The sequence below is a fragment of the Ammospiza nelsoni genome, chromosome 23 (genome assembly GCF_027579445.1).
Source record: "Ammospiza nelsoni isolate bAmmNel1 chromosome 23, bAmmNel1.pri, whole genome shotgun sequence".
NCBI lineage: Eukaryota > Metazoa > Chordata > Aves > Passeriformes > Passerellidae > Ammospiza > Ammospiza nelsoni.
In genome coordinates, this window is record NC_080655.1 from 6,884,025 (window position 1) to 6,903,628 (window position 19,604).

At 56.5% G+C, this 19,604-nt stretch overlaps 1 protein-coding gene across 7 annotated transcripts in view; it reads left to right on the forward strand.

Moving 5' to 3' along the window:
* Positions 1-19,604, forward strand: part of PPFIA4 (PTPRF interacting protein alpha 4) — a 63,880-nt gene that overhangs the window by 41,523 nt on the left and 2,753 nt on the right. For 2 of the 7 annotated variants that reach the window (XM_059487784.1, XM_059487786.1), the window contains exons 10-29: positions 83-162; positions 953-1,084; positions 2,693-2,755; positions 3,899-3,990; positions 7,279-7,420; positions 7,649-7,854; positions 8,276-8,516; positions 8,708-8,743; positions 9,332-9,465; positions 9,574-9,764; positions 10,402-10,495; positions 10,718-10,799; positions 11,574-11,774; positions 14,316-14,378; positions 15,776-15,802; positions 16,682-16,857; positions 17,566-17,663; positions 18,286-18,461; positions 18,686-18,754; positions 19,343-19,520. In XM_059487784.1, the coding sequence (XP_059343767.1) occupies positions 83-162; positions 953-1,084; positions 2,693-2,755; positions 3,899-3,990; positions 7,279-7,420; positions 7,649-7,854; positions 8,276-8,516; positions 8,708-8,743; positions 9,332-9,465; positions 9,574-9,764; positions 10,402-10,495; positions 10,718-10,799; positions 11,574-11,774; positions 14,316-14,378; positions 15,776-15,802; positions 16,682-16,857; positions 17,566-17,663; positions 18,286-18,461; positions 18,686-18,754; positions 19,343-19,520 (2,481 nt within the window). The remainder of the gene's footprint in view (positions 1-82; positions 163-952; positions 1,085-2,692; positions 2,756-3,898; positions 3,991-7,278; positions 7,421-7,648; positions 7,855-8,275; positions 8,517-8,707; positions 8,744-9,331; positions 9,466-9,573; positions 9,765-10,401; positions 10,496-10,717; positions 10,800-11,573; positions 11,775-14,315; positions 14,379-15,775; positions 15,803-16,681; positions 16,858-17,565; positions 17,664-18,285; positions 18,462-18,685; positions 18,755-19,342; positions 19,521-19,604) is intronic. The other 5 variants (XM_059487787.1, XM_059487788.1, XM_059487790.1 and 2 more) reach the window with 5 other exon arrangements.

Sequence of the window (19,604 nt, forward strand, 5' to 3'; positions counted from 1 at the left end):
AGAGATGGACACCAGGATGCAGCAGGGCCCTCTTGGCTTTGGGAGCATCATCCGAGAAGGCTGCTCTGCTTTTCCCAGGCAGAAGAGAGGCACGGGAGCATCGAGGAGCACCTCCGGCAGCTGGAGACTCAGCTGGAGGAGAAGAACCAGGAGCTGGCCAGGGTAAGTCCTGATCCTTGGTGCCTGGGTACCTGGGCACACATGGATTGCAGTTTGGGAGCAGCTTGGGAGAACAGCCTGGTTAATCCTTTCCCATCTGGGACCACTTAAACTTGAGCCACACAGGAGCTCATGGCACTCTCTGCTGTGATTTCCCATCTCCCAGGCATCCAAGACTTGCTGTTAATATTCCACACCCACTCCTCTCTCAGCATCACTCTCTGGGGGGAGCTGGAACCCCAAAGGGTGGAAGGGGAGGCTTCAGCAGTTCTTCCCCTGAGCCTGGATCAGCAGAATTAAAAGGGCAGGGAAGCTGAGCTGGAAGTGCCCTGGGCTGCACAGTCCATTCTTCAGCTTCTGTGCTTCTCAGCTGGGGCTGGGCTGTCTCTGCAGGAGGCTCTGATGCCCATTTCTCGGGTCACCCAGGTGACATTACAGATGTGGCCCTGGGGAAGCCCCCAGATGTTTTGCCTTAAGACAGATATTTGAAAATCCAGAGGTTCCGTTTCCAGTGGGGTCTGGAAGGTGCCCCCAGTGTGGGTATCCCTGGCAGACACACAGGAGAAGCTTCCTTGAGGGGCAGGCAGGCATGGTCTCCTTAATCCTTTTCTCTCCTGTTCATCCCTGGCTGGGAGCTGGCAGAGGCAGCAGGGCCAGCACAGAGGGTCCAACCAGGGTTTGTCCCCAGACACTGGGCCTGGTGGGCCAGCTCTGACACTGCAGCAGGCACAGGAAGGCAGGAGGGCACTGAGCCCCTGTGGATGTGACACAGGTGTCTCTGTGTCTGTCCCAGGCACGGCAGAGGGAGAAGATGAACGAGGAGCACAACAAGCGGCTCTCGGACACCGTGGATCGGCTGCTGAGCGAGAGCAACGAGCGGCTGCAGCTGCACCTCAAGGAGAGGATGGCAGCCTTGGAGGAGAAGGTACTGCCTGGGGCAGGGCTCCTCTGGGGCTTGAGGGGTCTGCAGTCCCTCTGTGCTTCATCCAGCCATGGCCCAGGGCTGGAAGTGCCTGTGCAGGGCTGGAGAAATGGTAACGTGCAAGACATGGCTGTGCTGGGGCTGGTGGAGCACAGGGAACTGCTCTGGTCACCTCACTCAGGGAGACCCCCTCCCCACCATCTCCCACCTCCCACAGCTGCAGGATTTGTCCTGCTCCTTTCCCTCACCTCGCTGTTTCTGCTGGTGCAGCCCTGATGCCACCTGTGCCCACCTGTCAGAGCGAATCCCACCTGCATTTTGCAGGAAAAATTGCAGTGTTCATTCTGTCTCAGTGCCCATCCCTCCACATGCTGCCTTAAAACTTTCCTGTCCCCAGCTGCAGACTGATTTCCCTTCTCCAAGCCAGGGCAGTGTCCATGAACATCTCCCACCTGACTCCTGGGAACTGGGTTTCCTGGGAGGAGCTGGCTGGAGCTGTGGCTGCCTCAGTGTGAATGGAATTAACTGGGAGCAGCTGGCTCCAAGCAAGCATCCATCCAGAGTGCCAGTGGGAGGTCAGGCCTTGGTGATTCAGCTCTCTCAGGGTTCCTGCCCTCAGCACACAGGTGCATCCCCCAGCTGATGCCCCCAGGGCTGGCTCTGTCCCCCCACCCCATTGCTCTGCTCCTCCTGTCCTCAACCAAATGTGACTATGCCAGCATGTCCAGTTATTCAGCAGATTTCTCTGGATAAAGAGCAGGACCCCACCTGGAGGGATGAGTCCAAATCCCACCCCAGCAAGCAACAGGGACCAGAGTGGTGACACCTTTTGAAGGGCATTGTCTGCTCCCCAGTCTGGTGCCAGCACTTACCCACCCTGAGAGTTCATCCATTTCTTTCATGCACAAAAATGATCCTGTTTGGCTGCCAGCACTTACCAAAAATGAGCACTGGTTGAGGCAGTTACAAACTCTCCAGGGGAGGTTTAGACAGATATTAGGGGGAAAAAAAAAATCAAGGAAATAATTATAGCATTGGAATAGACTGCCGAGGAGAGTGGTGGAGTCACCATCCCTGGAAGTGTTCCAAAAACATGGATGTGACACTTGGGGTCATGGTTTAGCTATGAACACAGCAGTGCTGAGGGGAATGGTTGGGCTCAATCTTAGAGGGCTTTTCCAGTCTTAACAGTCCCATGATTGTGTGACTCTATAAGCACATCTCCTTTCCCCCCTACCTACTCCCTAGCTCAGATGTAAGGGACATTTTTCCCTTTGATCTAGCTGCTCGAGGAGTTGTTCTTCTCTCAGACATATTTCCTAATCTTCAAGCCCATCCACCAAGTCCCTCATCGCCCCCCATGGCCATGCTCAGCCCCAGAGTGGGGCAGGAGTTGAGCTGTGGCCACCCTGCTTGAGAGGCAGGAGCTTTGCAGAGGAGACCTGTGCACAGGCAGGTGAGGAATAGCCCAGAGAGCCTTTTCCAGGTGTTCACTACACAGGAATTCCACACTGGCCATTCCGGGGAGGCCACGTGGCCATTTCCTAAATGGTCTCTCTTTTTCTTTCCTGTTTTTGTTCCCTTTTATTTTATTTTTGGTTTTTCTTAAAGAATACATTGTTACAAGAGCTGGAAAATACCCAAAAGCAGATAGAGGAACACCAGCATGACAAGGTAAATGCGGCTGCAGGGACCTGACCCAGTGATGGCATTGCCTCACTCCCAACCCCCAGTTTGGGGCACTTGCTTCTCCTAAAATGCCCCAGTTTGGGGGCAGCAGAGCACCCAGCAGCAGGAGGCCACACACTCACCCATACAGTGGCTGGATGGAAGCTGCCACCCCTCCACAGAGAGCCCCGGGTCAGTTCCCTGCCATCCACATTCTGTCACACTCACGCATCCCTGAGCCCTCTGTGCAGTGCTGAGGCCAGGCTGGCTTCACCCATGCCTGGAGGAGGGCTCAGGAAGCCACAGCCCCTGGCCCCTGAGGCTTCCCCAGGCTGGGGGTGCTCTGCCCCTTGCCCAGCTTGCAGGGACCCCGCAGTGTTCACACCCTGCTCTCAGATGAGGCACTTCAGCATCATCTGCATGAACCCCCAGTGGCCTAGCTAGAAAGCTGCAGGGACATGGCTTTTGGGAGCAATGGGAGCTTTTGGGATGTGCTGCATGTCTCATGCATGGTTTGGGGGATCAGGGGGCTGCTTTTCCCCTTGCCTGCAGGGAGCATGTGTGCTTATTCCTTGTGCTTCCCAGCCGTGGGTGCTCAGGTCTGGGCAGGGCAGAGCTTGGGGACTCGCATGACACTGCTGGCAATTTGCCCACCCTGGCTTGGCCTGTTTGTCCCCCAGACTGGATCCTGCTGTGCCTGGGAGATCCCTTCTCCCCTCCCTCCCTGTCCATCTGCAGCCTCCCCTGGCATCTCCCAGCGCTGGATGTGGGCACAGCTTCCCCATGGGGATGGGACTGGGAGCAGGAGGGAGAGCGAGTTTGGCTGAGGGGTCCCTCACTGCCAGTCCCTTGCCAAGGGAGCACACACGTGCAGTCTGGAGAAGAAGCAGAGCATCCAAGTGGGACCTGTTTTCCTTCATCTCCCAAAGCAGCATTCCTTGAGCCCCTGTGCCTGTCTGTCCTGTTCCTCCCTCCCCAGCACCCTCATTCCCTCTGCCTGCATGAGCTCTTTCTCTGCTCATGTGTCCAAGATGCTTTAAACCTGGGGTAGGGAATGTAAGCATGGCAATAGCCAAGGATGTGGATGGCCCCAAACCTGGCAGCTCTCCAGAGCAAACCCAAGCCCTGCCTGTCTCATCCCCCAAACAGCGGCGTTTGTCTGACGAGATCGACAAGCTGAGGCTGGAGGTGGATCAGCTCAAGACCAGGAGTGGGACATTTGTGGAGAGTGTGCACACCAGGTAAGGGTCCCCTGGCTTTGGGGGCAGCTTGCTTTGGGGGCCCCAGAGTGGTGCTGGCACTGGGTGTTTCTGGTGCTCCCAAGCTCCAGTGCTGGGCTGCAGGGTCCTCATGGCAGGGTCAGCTCCAGCTGTGCTGTCCCACCATGGATCTGTCCTGGGGTGGGACATGGACTCTTGAGAATAGCCCAGCCCAACTGAATGGCCCCAAATTTGCTCTTGTTTTTCTGCACAAGTGGCTTAGGACTTATTTTGCTCTGAAAGCTGGATATTCACCAGAGGACTTTTCCCCTGTGGAGTACAGGGGATGGGCTTACAAACCCAAAAAATGAAATTTCCTTTCAGGAAGGGAAACAGAATCTTGTGATTTCAATTGGGACCAATAGGGCAATCTTTAATGCATGTCCCTGCCCTTGATGGCATGCCATGCCTTTTGATGGCTTTGACTTTGGGGAAGATTTTTTTCTTTTATTATTTTTTTTTAAGTATCCATGCCCTCATATCTTCCCCTCCAAGTTCTGTCTTCCTCCTTGACTTTTCTTCCTGCTTTTGCAACATCTGGGATGGTTAGTTTTGGCCTGTTTTTGTCCTTTGCACTGCACCTGATGTAATCCCGGTCCATTTTCTTCTAGTCAGAAAATTTCCCAATTTTCTTTTTTTTCCCCTTCAATTGCAATTCCTTTGATGGTATCTCCATTCCAGAGTGTTTGTAAGTCCTTCTTTTCTGTTTTGGCCTTCAAAGGGGATCAATTTTGGCAAGGTTTGGTGCATGTGAAATGAAATTTCATTTCATTCCTTGCAAACCCTAAAAGAAAGGCTTACAAACGCATTGAACTCCTCCTCCAGATGTGATATTAAAAGGAATCACATCTGGGGCAGAAGGAGGAATTGCTTTGGAGCTGTTGCAGGCAAAGGAGAATGAAGCCCCTCTGTCTCCAATGCAATGGGCCTCCCACACCCTTTCATTTAAAGTCAGCTGGGATATGGGGACATCCCAGCCCAGGGCACCAGGAGCAGAGGTGAGTCCATCAGGTCTCAGCCTCCAGCACTGACCAGGACACCCAGAGCTGCTTCAGGAAAATGGAGGTGGTAAAGGAGGGTGACAGCACGACAGCCCCACCTGGGACACCACACCCTGCCCTGAGCACTTCCAGTGTGGGTTCAAGGCAGCAAGGGGTCAGTGGGAGCAACCAGTGAAGAAAATTTCCCTCTTAGCAAAGGTGGAAAAGATGGGGAAGAGCTGATGTAACCAGCCTTGGGCCTGTCAGCAGAAAGGAGAAGAAGGCCTGGAGACCCTGTGTCTGTCATGGAGAGAAAAATTGGGGAGGGTGAGGAAGAGCCTGTGAGGATGAAGGAGAGCTGGGTGCTGGAGCAGAGTCTGGAGCATGTGTGGGACCTCTTTGCATGGTCTGTAAGAGCAAGATGGACAATTTGGGGATTTTTTTGTATTTCTCAGGTGAAAAATCAGCAGAAATTGTACGTTGCAGAATGATCCCCCAGCTGAAATGTCAGCTTTTGTCTAAGGTGTTTTTATCTGGTTTTAGCTGGGCAGCAGCTTGTCAGCAGCTCTGAAATCTCTGGAACTTGTGCCTTTGGCACACCAGGCTCCAGCCATGCTGCTCATGGTGCTGATTTTGTCTCCAGGCCTGTATCTGCCTGACCTCCAGGCCTGACCTGATTCTGTATCCAGGCCTGCAAACCAGGCCCACCATGATGGAAAACCACCATCTGCCTCGGGCTGCTGCTTTTGTCATCCTAACTTCACCTTAAATTGAACAAACCTCGAGTCTCCAGGGGCACTGTATGTGGGGAGTAATCGCCCTGTGCCCAGGAATGTGCCTGGCTCAGCTCCATGGTTAGGTCTTCAGGGCCAGAAGGAACAAGTGGGCAAAGTGGAGACGTGGAATGAGCACCACGAGTGGCTCCAAGTGCCTTCCTGTCGAGCTGCTGCCTTGCTCTGCCTGGTGTGGGACTCACCAGGGCCTGGCCCATGCACCAGCCCTGGCAAGGAGGAGGAGGGTGAAGAAGTCCCAGCTGGTTCTTGCTGGGAGGTCCCAACAATGCTCATGTCCTCACACCTGGAAGATGTTTCAGGTGGAATTTTATTCACTGTAATCACAGAATCAGTGAGGTTGGAAGAGTCCTCCAAGGTCATCAAGTCCAACCTTCTTCAGCCAAATACCAACATATCCACTAAATCACATCGCAAAGTGCCTCATCTACCATTTTTCGAACACTTCCAGGGGTGGGAACTCCACCACTGCCTTGGGCAGCCTGTGCTGGGGCCTGACCAGCCTTTCCATTAAGAAATTTTTCCCAACATCCAACCTGAACCTTCCCTTGAGGCCATTTCCCCTTATCCTGTCACTCACTGCCTGGCAGAAGAGACTGACCCTCATCAAGGCATTTCTCATGAAAATCTGGACTTGATTGTTGTAGGTCCCTTCCAGGAATAAACATGAAAAGGACAAGAGCTCCCTAGCTCCTGCTGGGTACATGGAGATGGAGAAGACAACGGGCTGTGTTGGGACATTCCAGCTGCTCTGGAGAGGGAGGGGCAGGAGGGGCCTGTTCAGCCCTGGCTCCACAGCAGCCCCAGTGCAGGGGCTTTGGGGCAGAACTGGATGGGTGCCCTCATGGGTGAACAGAGGAGGGAGCAGCAGGGGAGGGCCCAGGGCTGAACTTCTGACAGTCTGGGAAAGTTGGGAGTCTCCAGAGGTCAGAGATCATCAGAGGCTGCAGATTCCTCAGAAGGGGCAGCTCCATTCTCTGATCTCTGTGAGCAGGGACAGGAGCCAGGAAGCAGCTGGAGCTGTGCCAGGGCAGGGTCAGGCTGGATCTCAGGAAAGGTTCTTTCCCAGAGGGTGCTGGCACTGCCCAGGCTCCCCAGGGAATGCGCACAGCCCCGAGGCTGCCAGAGCTCCAGGAGTGTTTGGGCAGCACTGCCAGGGATGCCCAGGGTGGGGTGGGGTCTGTGCAGGGCCAGGAGCTGGACTTGATTGTTGTAGGTCCCTTCCAGCTCAGGATATTCTGTGATTCAATGATTCTGTGAGGGATTCTGTGAGTACATTTCCAGTTCCCCTGTGGGGGAATCGGCACCTTTTTCCAGAGCCTGGTTTTGCATCCTTTCATGCCAAGCCAGCAAACATCACTGGGATGGGTATCCTGCCGTGTTCTCTTCCTCCTGCTCCTTCTCCTCTGTCCCAAGAAGCTGGGGCTGCAAGGGGAGCAGCCTGAGGGTGAGGGTGTCCTGCACAGAGCAATGTCCCCCACAGGATTCTTTCTTCCCAGGTCCCACATGGGCAGTGCCACCGACCTGCGCTTCCCGCTGGGAGCTGTGGTCCATGGCCCAGCTGAGCCCTTCGGAGCAGCCCCGGGGCTGCCCCGGGCACAGAAGGGACGATTCAGTGCCCGGAGAGAGGAGCCAGCCAAGGTAAAGCCTGTGCAGCCCCGAATGAGGGTCTGCTCCTGCCCTGCATCCTGGGATTGGGGTCACATCTGGAGACTTGGGGCAGTTTCCTTCTCCTGGTGCATTGATGGGGAAACATGGAAGGGTTTCTCATTCGGGTCACATTGAGATAGAACTCCTGCATGGGGATCACCAGTCTGGCTTTTGGAGACATGGGAATGCTGTGTAGGACTGTGGCCCTTGTTCCCCCAGGACTGGGAGCAGGCCCAGGCAGGTGGGGTCCTGGCCGCGGGGCCTCACGCCTTCGACAGCGACCCCGACATCTCCGACGTGGATGAGGATGACCATGAGACGCTGTTCAGCTCCATGGATGTGCTCTCTCCTGGTGGGCACTCAGATGCCCAGACACTGGCCATGATGCTTCAGGAGCAGCTGGATGCCATCAACGAAGAGATCAGGTATGACCATGGCCAAAACCCACCACTGCCTTGTGCAGAAATGGCTCCAGGGGACAACAAATAGCCTAGAGGCTCTGCTGGCCTTAAACTGGGGCCTGATGTGTCTTCAGCCAGGGAAGTGGCTCCAGGACATCCAGCCACAGGGCTTGGTCCTTCCTGCCAAGTCTCCCTGTCTCTCAGCTGCACCAGTGCTGGCTCAGAGGGTCATTACTTCAATCAATCATATTTCATATCCTCCATGGATATTAAAAGGAATCAGAGTGTGTCTCAGCTCAGGTTTTTATGGATCCTGATGGATCTTGTTGCCATTCTGGGAGGCTGGGGGTTGAGCACAGGACCAAGGTGCACTTCCCCAGGATAGAGGCCCTGTATCCCTGGGAAGGCGGGGAGCCAGAAGCCCTGAGTGCTGCTGGTCTCCCAGGATGATCCAGGAGGAGAAGGAGTCCACGGAGCTCCGTGCAGAGGAGCTGGAGACGCGGGTCACGAGCGGCAGCATGGAGGGCCTGAACCTCACCCAGCTGTGCAAGAGGGCCTCCATCCCCACCTCGTTGACAGCCCTGTCCCTGGCCAGCTCATCCCCCCCGCTCAGTGGCCGCTCCACACCCAAGCTGAGCTCCCGCAGCGCGGCGCAGGACCTGGACCGCATGGGGATCATGACGTTGGTGAGGAGCCGGGAGGGGCCGAGAGGTGGGAGCGAAGCCCGGTGTCCACACGGGCCTGGGGGGGTGTGGGACGATGGGGTGCCCGTGTTTCTGTCTCCAGGCTGGCAGCCTGGCCCCGGGACTGCTCTGGGGGGGTGCTCCATTAACTGCCCCCCTTTCTGTGTCTCTCTCGCTTTCCCCCTTGCAATCAGCCCAGCGACTTGAGGAAGCACCGGAGGAAACTGCTAGTGAGTGGCTCCCATCCCGTTGGTTTTTGTCCAAGCCCTTTTTCCAGCCTGCTCCTGGCTTTATCCACACCAGGTCAGGGTGCAGCAGGCGCGGGATGGAGCTGGGGACCCCAGGGACTCAGCAGGAGGATCATGGGGATCCCGAAAGGTGCTTGGACATGTTCCCACTGGCAGCCTGGGGGGTCTGGCAGGACGTGGGGAGGTTCAGAAAGCCACTGGGTCCTCAAACATTGTGTCCCCTCTGGCAACAGGGTGTCCTTGGGACATTCCCATCTGTGCTCCTCAGAGCCCTCTAATGAGGGCCAGCAGCTTCTGTCCCCACACCCTGACCTGAACCATGGGGCTGCATCCTCTCACCCCCCATTCCCAGGATCTCAGCCATACTGTCACATCCTCCCCATCCGCTTGGGCATCTGGAACCATTGCCAGAGCTCTCATTCAGGCCATTCCTGGAGCGTGGTAAAGCCCCAGCAGGGCTCTGGTGGCTCTTTTGGCCATGCCTCCATGGAGCAAGAGAGAGGCAGGCAGCAGGGCAAGGATGGAGCTGGGGTCTGGCCTCCCACCCTCACGGCCTCTCCGCTTGTTCAGTCCCCCGCAGCTCGGGACGAGAGCCGGGAGGACAAAACCACCATCAAGTGTGAGACATCCCCGCCCTCCTCACCCAGGACACTGCGGCTGGAGAAGCTGGGCCACCCTGCTCTGAGTCAGGAGGATGGCAGGAGGTATGTGAAGACCCTTGGCATCTCCCTTGGTTTGAGGATACACCTGGGGCACATGTGGGATGGGTGGGCTGGGGTTTGCCATGTGCCCTGCTCAAGAATAACCTAAAGGCTTTGCTCTTCCTCTCCCTCTTCCATCCCCAGCTCACTGGAGGACCAGGCTAGCAATCCCAGCAGCAGCCAGGACTCCTTGCACAAGGGCTCCAAGAGGAAGGGGATCAAATCCTCCATCGGGCGCCTGTTTGGGAAGAAGGAGAAGGGTCGTTTTAACCAGCTGAGCAGAGAAGGGTCCACGGGGCAGGGTCCGTGAGCAGCCCTGTCCCTGTCTGTGCCAGACCCTCCTCACCCTCTGGCTCTGTCTGCCATTGGGGTGACAGGGAGGGGCTGGGACACCCCTGCTGGTGTGGGGATGCTGGGGCCATGGCAGCTTCAGGGAAGTTGGAGCTTGGTGTTTTCTCCCCTTGGTCTTTCTGGCCTAAGCATAGTGTCACCTTAATGCTCTGTCAGAGCTGGAGTGTGGACAGTGACCTCCTGTCCCTGTATCTCATCTTTAATGTCCCCAGATCTACTTCCCTCCCCATGGATTTTGCAGAGCCCTTTACTAGGAGCTGCTTTTCCATTCCCAAATCCTTTACTACTTCCATGCTGAGTATCGTTGGACTCACTGATCTTTCTGGGTCCCTTCCAGAAAGGACTGTTCTGTGATTTTGGGGTTCTGGGATTTGGAAATAGGAGGGATGGCAGGAGGGGGTCTGCTTGGGCTTCCCAGAGTGCTGGGGGGCCATGGAGGTGGGTTCCAAAGGGGCACTGTTACCTTCTGTGCTGTCACTCTGTGTCCCCCTGGCATAGGGATGGTGACAATGCCCACACTGGCCCTGTAGGAGATCACACTGACCAGGGACATCACACTGACCTGAGGGTGTCTTGCTTGCCCAACAGTGCTGCTGACTGATGTGGAGGGGGGGATCCAGGACCCCCTGGGACTGGGCAAGCTGGGGGCTCAGGCTGAGAAGGATCGGCGCCTACGGAAGAAGTGAGTAAACTTCCTTCCCTACCCCAGCAAAAAACTGATCTGCTGGGAAACCATGGCACAGGACTAGGAATTGCTGGGAAGTCTCATCTTCACCCTCCCTTGGGCTTTGTTACTTCCTTCACAGCTTTGTATTCCCTGCTGTTCGGAGCATGTTCCCTTCAGGGAACTCTCCCTTCCACACAAGTCCCCCATAAATCACTCTTCTGCTTCTGTTCCTGCCAGGCATGAGCTCCTGGAGGAGGCTCGGAGGAAAGGATTGCCCTTTGCCCACTGGGATGGCCCCACTGTTGTGTCCTGGCTGGAGGTGCGTGCCCATGGACTGTCCCCATGCTGTCCCCACAGGTCTGTGTGTGCCACCATGTCCCACCACGCTCGGTCCATGTGCACAGCTGGGGCCTGCAAATCCTGGGAGAGCAGAGGAGATCCCTGCATCCCTCCCAGGGCCTGTGGAATTGTGGTTTGAGCAGAGCTTTGGGTTTGAGCATAAGTCTGAGGAGGAGGGACTGAGGGAGCAGGGGGGTCAGCCTGGAGAGAAGGAGGCTCAGGGGGGACCTTGTGGCTCTGCACAACTCCTGACAGGAAGGGACAGCCGGGGCGGGTCAGGCTCTGCTCCCAGGAACAGGGACAGGAGGAGAGCGAACAGCCTCAGGCTGTGCCAGGGGAGGTTCAGGTTGGATATTGGCAAAAAGGGCTTCAGTGAAAGGATGGTCGGGCCCTGGCACAACTGCCCAGGGCAATGGTGGGGTCGCCATCCCTGGAAGTGTTCGAAAGATGGGTGGATGTGGCACCTGGGACATGGCTAAGTGGTGAATGTAACAGTGCTGGGGGAATGGTTGTAACTGTTCTTAGAGGGCTTTTCCAACCTTAATGATTTTGTGAAAAGCTCCGTGGGTGCTCTCTCCCTGTGCTGTGCCCATCAGGCACAGGGATGCTGGGCCTCCCACAAGCCACCTCTGCAAGGTACAACCAAGCCAAGAATCCCCACATGGGCGTTCAGCTTTGAATCTGGGCTCTAGAGAGGGTGGCCACGGGAGCCAGGGTGGCAGTGCCAGGCAGTCACTGCTGTCCCTGTCCCCAGCTCTGGGTGGGGATGCCAGCCTGGTACGTGGCTGCGTGCCGGGCCAACGTCAAGAGCGGGGCCATCATGTCGGCCCTGTCGGACACCGAGATCCAGCGCGAGATCGGCATCAGCAACGCCCTGCACCGCCTCAAGCTGCGCCTGGCCATCCAGGAGATGGTGTCCCTGACCAGCCCCTCAGCGCCGCCCACATCCCGCACAGTGAGTGCTGCATGCCCTCGCTGGGCCACACAGCGAGATCCCTGCCCTCGCTGGGCCACACAGCGAGATCCCTGCTCTTCTTACCCTCCCTGCCCTCGCTGGGCCACACAGCGAGATCCCTGCCCTCCCTGCTCACTCACACCTCCATGGGCCACATAGTGAGTGCTCCCTGCCCTCCATGGGCCGCACAGTGAGATCCCTGCTCTTCTTACCCTCCCTGCCCTCCATGGGCCACACAGCCTGCTCCCTGTTCTCCATGGGCCACATAGTGAGTGCTCTCTGCCCTCCTTGGGCCGCACAGTGAGATCCCTGCCCTCCTTGGGCCGCACAGTGAGATCCCTGCCCTTCTTACCCTCCCTGTCCTCCCTGGGCCGCACAGCGAGATCCCTGCCCTCCTTGGGCCACACAGCCTGCTCCCTGCCCTCCCTGCTCGCTCCTACCTCCATGGGCCACACAGCGTGCTCCCGGCCCTCCATGGGCCACACAGTGAGGTCCCTGCCCTCCATGGGCCACATAGTGAGTGCTCCCTGCGCTCCCTGCTCGCTCCCACCTCCGTGGGCCACACAGCTGCTCCCTGCCCTCCATGGGCCGCACAGCGAGATCCCTGCCCTTCTTACCCTCCCTGCCTTCCATGGGCCGCACAGCGAGATCCCTGCCCTCCCTGCCCTCCTTGGGCCGCACAGCCCTCCCTGCCCTCCCGGCCTGTTGCTGTTTGTTTGTGGGTCCCTGGGGAGTCCCCAGGCCCCCCTGAGCTGTGTGCGTTCTCTGGTAGCAGGCAAGGAGATTCCACAGGGCTTCTGAGGGTGCTGATTAGGTGAGGGTTTATTGGGGGTCCCACCCTGCGAGCAGCAGGGTTTCTGAGGGAGAAGAGGGGAAGAGGGAGGGAGGGAAAAAGGGCCCAGAGAGAGCCTGGTCTGCCTCCCACAGCTTAACAGGGAGTTTCAAAGTGGGTACGGAATAAGCCTTGGGCCAATGGAATTACAGATCCATGACACTTCAGGGGAGGATCACAGACTTGGAATAAACCCTACATTTTCAAGGGGTGAGACAGAGCAAACCATTTAACTAAAATGTAACACCACACTTGCCCTCCTTTCCCTTGGGACCACTGTGGCAAACATGGCCACGGAGGGGTGCTGTCCCCTCGTGGACTGGTCAAACCACTGGACACTCATCCCCCAGCACAAATGGGGATTCCCAGCTGGAAGCATGAAGCTCTTTCCAGTTTCAAGGCTCCTGCCACTCACATGGGGTTCTCAGCAGGAGGCCAATCCTGCAAAGAGCAGAACTCAAGGCCTGGCTGCCCTGGAGAGGCTAAAACTCCATCCAAAGAGCAGAAATCCAAACATTCCTGATGTTCAGGGCCAGCTTGGTTGCACAAGCCTCTTTCCCAATCATTTCAACACAAGACTTTTACATCTGAAATTCCTGGGGCAACTCAGAGCAACTGCAGATCCCTGCCTTTGATAGAATGTAGAGATTTTGTCTTTTGCTGGTGCCTAAAGGTCTTGAGGGGTTAATGATGGCCAAGTAATGCCAAGACACATCTGTAGACTTGCAGCTGGCAGAAGGAAGGCTGCTATGTCCCCCTCAGATGGCTGTGTCTGGGGTCACAACTGATGAGGATAGGCCTGCAGGCTCCCTGAACATCACAGTGAAGTGGAAAGGGAGATGAATGAAGGTCCTTGGTCTGCTCTCTGTGTCTGCATGGACAGGCCAGGGTCCCCTTGGGCATTGGGTGTCACCAGGTTGAGCTGCAAGGATGTGGGGTGTCCCCAGGACACAGCACATGGTGGTCTGATCCTCCACCAGCCTGAGCCGGGCTTGGTTCCAGCACAGCTGGTGCTGACAGAGGCTGGACATGAGCCCAGGTGTGCTCAGCTGGGCAGAAAGGCTGAGGGCACCTGGGCTGTCCCAGCACTGTGGTGGCAGCAGGCCCAGGGCAGTCCCTACCCCTGTGCTGGCACTGCTGGGGTCACACCTGGAATCCTGGGGGACTTCTGGGCACTTGATGACAACAGAGACCTGGAGGGGCTGGAGCATATCCAGGGAAGGAACAGAGCCAGGGAAGGAGCTGCAGCACCAGGAGCAGCTGAGGAAACTGGAAAGGGGCTCAGCCTGGAGAAAAGGAGGCTCAGGGGGAACCTTGTGGCTCTGCACAACTCCTGACAGGAGGGGACAGCTGGGGGGAGTTGGGCTCTGCTCCCAGGGAACAGGGACAGGAGGAGAGGGAATGGCCTCAAACTGTGCCAGGGGAGGTTCAGGTTGGGCCAATGGGGCCCAACTGGGGAAAATCTCTCCCTGAAGGGCTGATCAGGCCCTGGCACAACTGCCCAGGGCAATGGTGGAGTCAATCCCTGGAAGTGTTTGAAAGATGAGTGGATGTGGCACTTGAGGACATGGTTTAGTGCTGAGCACGGTGGTGGTGCTGGCTTGGGGGTTGGACTTGATGATATTTCAGCCTTAATAATTCCATGACTCCATGGTGGTTGTGAACTTCTGTGGTGGTTTGCCCTGACCCCTCTGCTCTCTTCCCTGCAGTCGTCTGGCAATGTCTGGGTCACCCATGAGGAGATGGAGAACATGGCAACTTCCACCAAGACGGTGAGGCTGGGCAGCCCCAGGGTGCTGGGGGAAGCCCCCAGGGTGTCAGGGTCCAAGCAGCTCCAGGTGTGGTAACCCAGAGGGAAGGGGATTCCTCACATGTCAGCTCTTGGACAGCACTCTGCAGCTCTTTAGAAACCGTCTTTCAACCTTTTGTGTCCCAGCAGTTTCTAAAAGCCCATCAGGTTTTTTCCCTTGTGGATATCACTGGGTTTCTGGAGCAGTCTGGCTGTTTGGGAGTTAAAGACAAAACCCAGGAGTGATCTCAAGACACATGAGATCCCCGAGCCTTTCTGCACCCAAGTCATGGTCTAATCCCCCAGTGACCCCAGCATACCCAAATATTGTCCCCACCATGTGTCCCTGCCACTGGCTGACAGCCTGGGGTCCCTTGCAGGGATGTGTCCATGCTCCCAAAAGCTCTGGCTCCTTTGGAGAGATGGAGCCACACTCCCTTCCCTGCAGCCTGATCACCCCCTGTCCGTGTCTCAGAGCAGGGCACCATTTCAGACTTAGGTGGGAATTGTGTGTCCAAGGCCAGGCTGGCACTCCGTGGGTAGTGGGAGGTGTCCCTGCCCATGGCAGGGGTGGAATAGGATGAGCCCTTCCAATCCAGACAAGTTTGGGGTTCTCTGAAATATGCATTTTCTTGAAGCTTTTGTTGAGTAGCAGGGATGTGCCACTGTCCCTTGGCAGGTTTTGTGAGCTCTTTTCTGGGGAAAACCAACGTAAGTTGGCAATGGAGGAAATTGCTACAAAATCAGCAAATTGGCTTGGGCAGCCCCCTGTGGGTCATGACAGATGTACTGAAGCTTAATTCTCTTTCTTCCCTCTGAACTGGGGGGACCTAAGAACTCCCTGTGTTTCCCAGGAAAGATGAACAAGCCCCAGGGTCAGTGCCATCTCCAGCCCAAGCCTCATCCTATCTCCTCTTCTTTCTTCTCCTCCTTCTTCTCCTTCTCCTTCTCCTTCTCCTTCTCCTTCTCCTTCTCCTTCTCCTTCTCCTTCTCCTTCTCCTTCTCCTTCTCCTTCTCCTTCTCCTTCTCCTTCTCCTTCTCCTTCTCCTTCTCCTTCTCCTTCTCCTTCTCCTTCTCCTTCTCCTTCTCCTTCTCCTTCTCCTTCTCCTTCTCCTTCCCTTTCCCCTTCCCCTTCCCCTTCCCCTTCTCCATCCTGTATTCTTGGTTAGAGAAGGGGTGGGAACCAGGCCCAGCAGGGTCGGGGTGTCCCCATCACCCTGGGGACAAGGCTGAGGTCCCCAAGGCATAAGAGTGAGCCCTGTCCCCATGTCCCTCTGTGCTGAGGGGTCTCAGTGTGCGTGGCAGGCCCTGTTCCTGCAGGGCCAGCAGGTACTGACTGCACTGTCCTTTCTGTTGTCATGCTGCGTGTGTCACTCTTAGGACACAGAGGAAGGCAGCTGGGCACAGGTGAGGTCCCTGGGTCACTCCTGTCCATGGGCGGTGCATGGGGTGGTCGGGGGGAGCTGGACATCCCAGGGGATGTGTGGGGCACTGATGTTCACCAAGGCCTTGGAGGCTTTACCTACACCCCATGGCTGCTCCTCTGGGCCATCTCTCAGGTACAGGATGTCCTCCTGGGCCCTTCTCTGCTCCAGGCAGTGGCTTTTCCTGGGACCTCTGTGAGATCCAGAGCCTGTGTTAAGAACCCCCACCTGTGTGATCACCCTGCATGCAGGCAGGATTCGAGCTGCACACTTGCTTTTAACCCATTTTGTAGCCCAAAGCCCATACAGATGATTTTTATGAACCAAAAAGTTGGGAGGAAAGAGTCCTGCTTGGATCCATCTCTTCTGGTTTTATCCCTTTCAAATGTTTTACTTTCCTTCTGATAGATTTTAATTCATTTTTGGACCCAAAATCAGCTTGCAGTAGAAGTGAATGGGTGGGGTTTTTTCCCAAAACTGATTTTTTTGTTTGCTTGTTTTGAAGTCATAAAATAGAGATTCTTAAACTAGAGATTCTTAAAAATGAGTTGGGAACGTACTGGAACTTGTTTCTCAGTTGTTTTGTCTTTCAATGAGTGTGCTTTTTCCAGAGGCAGCTGCTCATAAAGTCCAGTTATCCCTTGCCATTGTTTTTGGCTATGCTTTGCCTGCTGGGGGGACATGAGCAGGTCACAGTCCAGGGCCAACAGGGCTGTTCCCTCCTGCTCCCTCAGTATCACCCAGGGCTCACTCCTCTGGCCTGGCTCAGGACAGTGACCCTCCTGGGCTCTCACTGATCTGGGATTCTGCAGCTCCACCAAGCCCTGGGTTCTCCCCAGCTTCTCCATGTGCTTCTGTGCAGACCTTGGCCTATGGGGACATGAACCACGAGTGGATTGGGAACGAGTGGCTGCCCAGCCTGGGTCTGCCCCAGTACCGCAGCTACTTCATGGAATGCCTGGTGGACGCGCGCATGCTGGACCACCTCACCAAGAAGGACCTGAGGGTGCACCTGAAGATGGTGGACAGCTTCCACCGGTGAGTCCTGGCCCTCGGAGCTCCCCAGCGTGCCCATGGAGCAGAGGTCAGGGGGATTTTGAGGGATTCTCCCCTGTCTTGGGCAGCCCTGGATGGCTCTTCCAGGCTGGACTCACCACACTGAGCTGGGGCAGCTTTTAGGGGCAGAAGTTCTCCTTCACCTCACTCCCTGCTGCAGAATTGCAGAGGACCTGGCCTTCCCCTGGCTGTGAAGCAAACCATGGGCAAACTTCAGGTTCATCCCACCTGGTGCACCACTGCTGTCTGCCAGCAGCCCAGTGGGAGAAAGCTTGTGCCATCCAAGCCATGACTCCAGCACCAGGATCCAACCCTGCCATGAGGTTCCCACTGCCCACCCTGACCCATGGGCCTGCCAGGGTTACCTCCAGCCTCCCTTCAGCCTGGTGCAGCCCCCATGGGCTGGTTCCCCCTTCCCTCTCCAGCAACCATTGAGCTGTGTTTGGATCTGCTCTCAGGCAGCTGGGACAGGCTCAAACTGATGGAGTGGGGAATTGCCATGGAAGGGAGGGACATTCCCCGTTGTCCAGCTTTGGGTTCTGTCTGTCCTGACCCATCCCTGGCCTGAAGCATCCTTTGGGCATGTGGGAGCACACAGAGACGGGGGTTCCTAGCCAGGTCCCTCCCAGCCAGGTGTCCTGGAGGGCTGGGTAACCCCTCATGTCCCTTGTGTCCCCTCATGTGTTGCAGCACCAGCCTCCAGTATGGCATCATGTGCCTCAAGAGGCTCAACTACGACCGCAAAGAGCTCGAGAGGAGGCGAGAGGAGACCCAGCATGAAATCAAAGGTCAGCACCCCCTGTGCTGTTCTGGAGGTTCCAGCTCCAGAACAGGACAGAAACCTCCCGGGAGATATCCAGGGCCAGTCTCTCTTTTATCTCTTATTTTTAACCCATTATTTCTGAGCCCCCAGTGCTGTTCTCCTGAAGCACCTTCCTGCTGCTCCAAGTGCCTTTATCAGCTGGCCCCAGGCAGGCATGAGGAGGGAGGAGGGGGAAACAAAGATGCAGCCTGAGCATCCCATGATCTTCTCTGCCCATTTCACTGCTCAGGACATCCCCAGCTTGCTCAGCCTCCCCTTCCTCGTCACTGTTGTGAGATTCCCTGTGCATCTGGCTGCTGCTTGGATTACATCTCATTATTGATAATGCCCCTAATTACATCAGCAGCCATGGGTTCTTAGGATTAATTTTCACAGTTGTTTTCTGCCTGTTATTTCAGCTTTGAGCTTGGTAAATTGAACTGAGCTGGTTTTGGCACTTGAGCTCCCGGTTTTGCTGCTGGCTTGGGAAGGAGAGTCCCAGGATCATCCTGGAGCAAAGAGAAAGGGCCTCAGGACATCCCCAGAGCTCCTCAGAGCCACGAGTGTGTTGTGAGGTGGCCCTGAGACGTGCCCTTGCTGTCCTGCAGATGTGTTGGTGTGGACCAATGACCAGGTCATTCACTGGATCCAGTCCATCGGGCTGCGCGAGTACGGGAACAACCTGGTGGAGAGTGGTGTGCACGGGGCCCTGCTGGCCCTCGATGAAAACTTTGACCACAACAGCCTGGCCCTTGTGCTGCAGATCCCCACTCAGAACACCCAGGTAGGAGCAGCATCCTTGGGGGATTTTGGAGAAGAGTGGCCAGTGTGGGACATGGCTGTGGTGTGACCACACCTGTGTCACCAACCCAGCTTTGCCTTTTAAAGGAGAGCTCTCCTATGGCATGGGGGCTCTTTCTGTCACACTCAGGCTTTCCTAGAATGGAAGTTTGGGCTGGAAGCACATTCCCCATTGATGGGGGATCATAATTTTTTGGTTAATTGCAGGCTCGACAAGTGCTGGAGAGGGAGTTCAACAACCTGCTCGCCTTGGGCACAGACCGGAGGCTGGATGATGTGAGTGCCAAACCTCTCCATGTCCTGTGTGGCTGGGGAAGGACTTGGGGGTGTAGGTGGATGAGAAGCTCAGTGTGCCCCTGCCATGTGCTCTGGCAGCCCAGAACCCCTCTGTGCTGGGCTGACCCCCAGGGGGGGCAGCAGGGCAGGGGGGATTCTGCCCTGGGCCCTGCTGAGGTGAGACCCCACCTGCAGAGCTGCCCCAGCCGCAGGCTCCAATATCAGAAGGACATGGAGCTGCTGGGGTGAGTCCAGAGGAAGAGCTCTGAGGGCTGGAGCTCCTCTGCCATGAGTCCAGCAGCATCCCTTGGAGTCTTTACTGGGACTTCGGTGTTGATGTCTCCAAGGCATCTTTGCAGGCAGGATGCAAAGCCAATCTGTCCCTTCTCTGCAGGCTGCTGTAGAGAAGAGACAGATGAGCTGGAAAGGATAAAGCCAGTGCCATGGGATCCCAACAAGATGTCCTATATCCTTTGATCCCACACTTTTCTAGAGCTGGTCGCCAAGGACAGGCCTACACTTGTTAGCTCCCAGGGCCAGGAGGCGCTGCTGGCACTGACGCCGGCCTGTCACCGCTGTTCCCTGCAGGGCGATGACAAAACCTTCCGTCGGACGCCGTCCTGGCGCAAGCGCTTCCGCCCGCGGGACGTGCACAGCATCAACCTCCTGAGCGGCTCTGCCGAGACCCTCCCCGCCGGCTTCCGCGTCACCAGCCTGGTGCCACTGCCCCCTCCGGCTGCTCCCGCCAAGAAAATGCCCCCGGAAGGTCGGTCAGCCCTTCTCCAGGGGGCCCTCTCCCACCCCTGCTCAGAGCATTAGGGAATGTGGGGAAGGATGTGCCACCAGGAAA